Genomic DNA, 7,698 nt, shown 5'->3' on the forward strand with positions numbered 1-7,698 from the left:
ACTGGGTGAAGAATTCCAGCTAGGTTTTTTTTTTCTTTCAGCACTTTAAAGACATTATTCCATTATCTTCTAGCTTCAGTAATTTTGTCTAAAAGTCAACTGTCAGTCTTCTATGATTCCTTCTAAGGAAATATGTCCTGTCTTCTCTAACTGCATTTAAATTCTCTTTATCTTTGATTTTCAGGAACTTGACTATAATGTACTTGGATGGGTTTTGTGTATATGTTTGTGTGTGCACTTGTGTCCACCCTGTTGGGCTTAGCGAACTTTCTGATTCAGTGATTTAAAGTTTCTCATCAGATTTGGAAAATGCTCAATTACTTTTTTCTTTAAATATTTATCTTGCCCTTCCCCTCTCTCTTATTCCAGGATTCCAATTTCACAGATGTTGGAACTTTTGTCTGTGTCTCACATAACTCTCATGCTCTCTTTTATTCTTCTTCTGTGATTCAGTTTGGATATTTTCTGTTAACTTGCTTCTGAGTTTTCTCATTCAGACTTCTGATGTGTGCCATCTGGTTTGTAACAAATCTAATTAATTCTCAACCTCAGATGCTGTATTTTGAATTTCCAGGGTACCCACTTGGTTCTTTTTATGGATAATTGTCTTCTCAATGCTTTATATTTTCATACATTTATTTACCTCTTTCAACATACGTACTAGTTATTTTAAATTCCACTCATAACTTATTGGCCAAAAGTAGTCACATGGCTCCACCTAATCACAAGTGGACTGGGAAGTACAATCCTACCTTGTTTGGGGAAGGTATAGAGATAGACCAGCACTAATGACTACCACACTTGGCTAAGGTCCCATAATAAATAAGTATCAGACGTCAGGTGTGGTGGCTCATGCCTATAATCCCGGCACTTTGGGAGGCTGAGGCGGGCAGATCACCTGAGTACAGGAGTTGGAGATCAGCCTGGACAACATAGTGAAACACGTCTCTACTAAAACACACACACACAAAATACGAGGCATGGTGGTGCATGCCTGTAATCCCAGTTACCTGAGAGGCTGAGGCACGAGAATCACCCTGAACCCAGGAGGCAGAGGTTGCAGTGAGCCGAGATCATGTCACTGCAGTCCAGCCTGGGTGACAGAGTGAGACCTTGTCTCAAAAAAAAAAGAAAAGGCCAAGCGCAGTGGCTCACGCCTGATATCCCAGCACTTTGGGAGGCTGAGGCGAGCGGATCACAAGGTCAGGAGATTGAGACCATCCTGGCCAACATGGTGAAACCCTGTCTCTACTAAAAATACAAAAGTTAGCTGGGCGTGGTGGTGCGTGCCTGTAATCCCAGCTACTTGGGAGGCTGAGGCAGGAGAACTGCTTGAACCAGGGAGTCGGAGGTTGTAGAGCCACGCCACTACACTTCATTCAGCCTGGTGACAGAGCAAGACTCCGTCTTAAAAAAAAAAGTCAGAGCTTGGATCTAAACACAGGTATTTCTGATTCCAAACATCTGTGAACTTTTTTTTTAACTATATCAAAACCTCTTTAAAACGGCTAATTTATTTTGAAATTAAATGTTTTCATAAAATTTTAAGCTAATCTTTGAATAGAAAAATGAATACATTCTATGTAAGTTCTCATATGAATTTACTGAAATAGCCTATTTCAAAAACTTTTAAATTAGGTCTAATATATACACAGAAAAGCTAAAAACATAAGTATATAGTGCAATGAACTATTGCAAAGTGAACACACTTGTGTATCCATCCCCTAAATCAAGAAACAGAACATCACCACTACCCCACAGATCTCTCTCATACTTCCTCACAATCACTATTCCCTTTTCATCCCCCCAAGGTAACCATTGTCCTTACTTCTAACATCCTACAATAATTTTGTCTGTTTGGACTTACAGATAAATAGGATCATATAGTAAAAATGCTTGAGTCTGGCTTCTTCCACTTAACATTATGTTTGTGAGATTTGTCCACATTGTAGTTTGTAACTGTAGTTGGTTTATTTTCTTTCTGTATAGTATGCTATGAAAACATAATCATATATTCACCCCTTCTGCTCTTACTGGACATTTGGGTTGTATGCACTTTTGGGGTATCTCTAACAAATGACATACACTCTTGTATCTACTTGCACATTCTTTTGGGGGCACATATGCATATACCTCTTTGAAACTATTTGGCCAAGGACAGGCTTAACATCCGTAGATACTACCAAATATTTTTCAGGGGTATAATTTGCAGTCCCATTAGCAGCATATAAATATCACAGTTTTCATTTTTCTACATCTTCTCCAACATCTAAATATAGACGAAGTATTTTCGATGAAAATTTGGTGTTGGAATTGGGTAGTGCAGTAAATGCAAAATATATCATGAATTTCAAAGGCTTAGTTTAAAAAAGCAAAATCTCAATTATTTTTTAAAATTGAAAGGCATGTTGAAATAATATTTTGGATGCATAGGGTTAAAAATTGCTAAAATAAATTCCACCTGCTTTTTTCACCCTTTTAATGTAGCTACAAGAAAATTCCAAATTATGTGTGGCTTACACAATAGTTCTAATTGGATAGTGCTGCTCTAACACCATCAATACCTAAATTAGTAGAAAACTAAAAAATACGCCTGTTAAAGTATGGATATGTTGGTTGCGAAAACTACAGAATACTCGTTAGAAAAGCTGAGTTAAGTGCTCTATTCCAGCAGAGAATATCCCAATTTAGATACAGATATTGAGCACTTGTTCAATATTTGGATTTTTTTTTGCAAGACAAAATTGAATGCTAGTCACTTTATAATTTGTGCCTTCTAAAAGGGAAAACCTTAATCCTAAGTTTAAAATAAAATGCGCACTGACTACAGCATGGTAGAAGATTATTTTAGTAACAAGAGATTCAACAAGTCTTCTCGGCTAGTGCTTTAAATCGTATATGCCCTATTATAAAACCAGTGAAACCAGAAAGCAAACCGTCCTCCTCACACTGCCCAAAACAACTGCCAATAGAGCGCATACTCATATGTCAAAGCCAAAATGATGACAGAAGTTTGGTCTTCCTTTCAGCTAAATAGTGTTAACAGGTGGTGGTTGGGTGAAGGCAGGAGAGTGCCTGTTGCTGGCCTTAGGCCTCAGATAAATAAGCGAATGACTGAATGAACAATTTAAAACTACACACACTAGTCAGTGTAACTATCTAGTAAGTTAAATACGCCATGACATCTAATGATGGCCTCTGAGACAGAGAGCAGGCTACAGCCGGAGCGTGTGACGTGATTACAGCAGAGTGGAGGGGGTTCCTTCCTGGCTATATTAGCTGAAACCCAAAACAAATCTTGCCCCAGCACAAGGCACCCCTTTCTGCGCCTGTAGTGGGTCAGCTATGTGCATTTTCCTTCAGGATGAGCAAAAATATTTCGTCATTCTCCCCGCTCCTCAACAGCGCAGAAGGTGCCGAAAAGCAATGACAGGACCTTACAGAGCTGCTCCGGGGGCCGCGGGAAACTTACCAGCATCCTGGAAAAGATAAAGCCAGTGGGGTGCACGTGGCCTCTGCTGGCTGCAGGGTGTGGCCGCCCCCACCTTTCACCTTCCCATCGTTAGGAAGCAAACTGACCCCTAAGCCTGGACAAAGCTCTCGAAGGCCCAAAGCCTGTATGGCCCACCAGCCAGCTCCCCACCCCGCTGCTGGGCCCTACAGGTGTAGGGTAGGCGGACCCGCCCCGCAGCCGACTCACCCAGCTCCAGGGCCTGGTCGCACCTGAGCAGCGCGGCCTCCGGCTGCTGCTGGCGCTGCAGGCTCCGCGCCTGGCCTGCCAGCCTGCGCAGCCGGCACTCGGCCGGGAAGCACTTCTCCAGCAGGCCGCTCAGCACTACGTTCACGCGCCGCGCCTGCGGCCGCGCGGGCCCCGGCTCCACGCAGCGCTTGCAGACTGTGAGCCCGCAGGGCAGCGTCACCGGCTTATGCAGCAGCCGCCGGCAGCGCGGGCAGCCAAGCAGGTCGCGGGGCGCGCGGGGCTCTGGGGCCTGCCCTCCCTCGCCCGGCGCCTCGGGCTCACCGCCCGGGTTCTCCGCGGACAGCGGCCGCTCGCGCAGGCCCACGGCGCGCACCAGGCCGCCCGCCAGCTCTTCCATCTCCTCCGGCCGCAGCGCCCCGAGCCGCGCGGCGCCGCGGAACGCGCCCAGGGCCTCGGGGAGGCGGCCGGCGCGGGCCAGCGCGTCCCCCAGCCTCAGGCACAGGCCGCGGTCCGGCTGCGCTAGCCCGGCTAGCATGGAGCGAAAGAGCTCGGCTGCCATCTCGTACTCCCCCGCGCGGAAGGCCTCGTCGCCCTCCTCTAAGCGCTGGGCGATCGGCTCCGCGCGGTCGCAGCCAGGACACTGGGGCGGCGGCGGCGGCGGGACCGGCTCGGGGCTCATCACCGCGGGACTGCGACGACGCGGGTCCGGAGCGAAGGCGCGGAGCAGGGAGGATGCGCTGCTGCTGGGAACTGGCCGGCGGGAGCGCGGTCTCAGCCTTCGCCAGCAGCCACGCGCGTCTGGGGGCGGCGCGCTGCGAGCGGCTGAGACCGCGGGCGGGGGCGGGCGCCTGGCTTGGGCAGCGTCCTCAGCGCGGTGTGGGCGGCGAGCCCCGCAGGGCTGCAACCGTTCCGGGGCGGGGGCCGGGACAGGCACCGCGGGCGCAATCTGAGCCCCTGCCCACGCGCAGCGGCCTCCCAGTCCCGCGGGCTTAGGTAACCCAGGTCGCTGCGGGAACGCAGTGACCGCGCTCCAGGTCCGCGTCTCCTGCGATGCTTCCCCCCCCTCGCCTGGGGACCCCTGCGCGACTGCGCGCGCGTCTTCTGCCCGCCGCCTCCCCGCAGAGGTGCCGGGGCCCTGGGAGCAAGTAGCCTTGGCCGCGGGCTGCTGGCGCGCCGGCCCCGCGGCACCTGCTCTTCCCCGGAGGCCTGGCCGCCCACACAACCTGTGGCTCTGCTTAAGCGAGAACCCAGGAAAAGTCACCAAACGCATCACGCATCTCTAGCTTCCACTTAGGAAATTGTCCTAAATGACTGGGGAGGCTGAAGTGGGCACCCAGAGGCCCCGCCTCAGCGAGCTTCTCTTAACTCTAGGCTGAGGCCTTTGAGAACTCATTTTATCAGAGAACGTGGAGGGCCAAGAGAACCAGATACCAGGAGGAGGAGGGTTTTGAGAGATGGACAATTGTATTGTGCCCTTGATTAGGAAGCAGAAATAGAATTAGAAATAGAATTCTAATTAATAGAATTAGAATAGAAATAGAAAGTGTGCCCTAGCATGGAGTACTGCAGACATAAGTTGCTGGGGAGAGGGAGTTAAACGCTCCGTTGGTGTACAAGCAAGGATTAAATTAAAATCCTCTGTGCGCATTAACCGGGTTCAGAATTTCTCCTATATAGCCTATATATTTCTCCTATATAGCCTGCTGCCTTCTTCCTGTTGTCACAATATCTGTTTTATCCAGTGTATTTGAATACAATAAAATGCGTTATGATATTCTAGAATTCATACTACTGTTCATATTTCAAGAATAAATTTTTTAAAAAAATTGGAGAGGTTTTTCTACATCTAAAACTGCTGGCTAAAGAAAATATAAAATACCTCGACCACATCTGGCTTTGGGAAAGGAGAAATGCCTCATTAAGTGAGAGAATATTTTAGACCGGTTCCTAAAACGGAAAAAGAGGCAATTTTTGGCCAGCCCTCTAGTTCTACAATAAACAAATGCAGAGTACCCCCCTCCTTTTCCATGAAGGATTTCCCCCAGCTGTCTACTTAACTTAATTGATAACAGTCTACTGTTTGGGTCTCTTTTTTCATTACTGAATTATTTTGAATTCACTTTTTCAATCACTGTTTGGATTTTTATCTGCTTTCTTTATAAAATAACAATTCACTTATATTTGAGGGTGATTTATCCATCAAATTCACAACGAACAATCAGGAAGCAATGGGGGAAAGCTTCAGAGCACAGACCATACAGTAAAGATTGTGAAACCTTATGATCTCAGATCCTATTTGTTCTTATTTTAGACAAATGTCTAGCAAGAGAACAGAAAGAAGCTTGCCGGAGGTATGCCTGCTGAGAGCAAGAAGTGTTTAAAGCAAAAATGTTAGTGTGTTGTGAGGTTTATAACATGTAGAAATAAAATGTATCACAAAAATAACAAAGGCAGGTAGAGGAGAAATGGCAGGGTACTGTTGTAAGGTTCTAATGCTATATGTGAAATGGTATAATGTCACCTTAAGAAAGACTGTAATGAGCTAAGGATGTGTGCTCTAAACCCTAAAGCAACCTCCTAAATAACACAAAGAGCTATAGTTTAAAAGCCTATAGAGATGAAATGAAATTGTTAAAAAAAAAACAAAAAAAAACTCTATTAATCCAAAAGAAGGCATAAAAAGAGAGGAAGGAAACAATTAGATAAAACAAATAGAGAACAAATAGCAAGATGGCAGGTTTAAACCCAACTATATCGGTTAATGTTCATTAAATATTGTCTAAATACCATAATTAAAAGGCAAAGATTGTCAAAAGGAAGACCTAGATATATGCTGCCTACCAAAAAAGAACTTTTAAATATGAAAATACAATATGAAAATACAAATAAGGTAAAGGTAAAAGGTTGGAAAAAGATGTTCTAGTTAACTCTAAGCAAAATAAATCTAGAGTGACTTATTGATAGCTGACAAAGTCTATTACATAGCCAAGAACATTGCTAGGAGAAAGGACGGCCATTTCATAATGATGAAAGTGTTAGTTGGTCAAGAGGACATAATGGTCCTAACCATGCATGTTCCCAGTAACAGAGCTTTAAAATATTTGAAGCAAAAACTGATAGAACTGTAAGGTGAAATAGGTAAATTAATAATTATAGTTGGATATTTAAATATCGCTTTTTCACCATAAAAAAGAACAAGATCATGTCCTTTGTAAGGACATGGATGGAGCTGGAAGCCGTTATCCTCAGCAAACTAACACAGGAACAGAAAACCAGATGCTGCATGTTCTCACTTATAAGTGGGAACTGAACAATGAGAACACATGGACACAGGGAGGGGAACAACACACACTGGGGCCTGTCGGGGGTGGGATCGAGGGAGGGAGAACATGAAGAAAAATAGCTAATTCATGTGGGGCTTAAAACCCAGGTGATGGTTTGATAGGTGCAGTAAACCACCATGGCACACGTTTACCTATGTAACAAACCTTCACATCCTGCACGTGTACCCCAGAACTTAAAAATAAAACACCCCTCTGTCAACAATTAATACAAGTATACTGAAAATCAGTAAGGCTATAGAAGACTTGAGCAGTTCTACAAACCAACTCAATCTGATTGATGTTTATAGAACACTCCACCCAACAATAGCAGAATACACATTATTTTCAAGTGCACATGGGACATTTACCGATATAGAACATCTTAGAGCCATAAAACAAATCCCAATTTAAAAGTATTCCTTCTAGGGCACTGATAAACCAATAAATTGGATCAAATTGAGGACTTCTGCTGTTTTAAAGACACTGCTAAGACATGCTGCACGCTAGGAGAAAATATTTGCAGATCACATAGCTGATAAAGTACGAACCAAAAATATATAAAGAACTCCAAGAACCCAATAAGAAAATACAGAACTGGATTAAAAAGTGAGTGGAAGATTTGAACAGTCATTTCATTACAGAAGACATATTGATGGCAAATAAGATGCTCAGCAT

At 45.0% G+C, this 7,698-nt stretch overlaps 1 protein-coding gene across 1 annotated transcript in view; it reads right to left on the reverse strand.

Annotated features, from left to right (window-relative positions):
* Positions 1-4,756, reverse strand: part of LONRF2 (LON peptidase N-terminal domain and ring finger 2) — a 50,517-nt gene extending 45,761 nt beyond the window's left edge. Inside the window, exon 1 of the mRNA XM_002811696.5 lies at positions 3,701-4,756. Coding sequence (XP_002811742.3) covers positions 3,701-4,379 — 679 coding nt within the window. The 5' untranslated portion in view covers positions 4,380-4,756. The remainder of the gene's footprint in view (positions 1-3,700) is intronic.
* Positions 4,757-7,698: the final 2,942 nt, after the last annotated feature.

Source organism: Pongo abelii, chromosome 12 (assembly GCF_028885655.2).
Source record: "Pongo abelii isolate AG06213 chromosome 12, NHGRI_mPonAbe1-v2.0_pri, whole genome shotgun sequence".
In the NCBI taxonomy this organism is placed as follows: Eukaryota; Metazoa; Chordata; class Mammalia; order Primates; family Hominidae; genus Pongo; species Pongo abelii.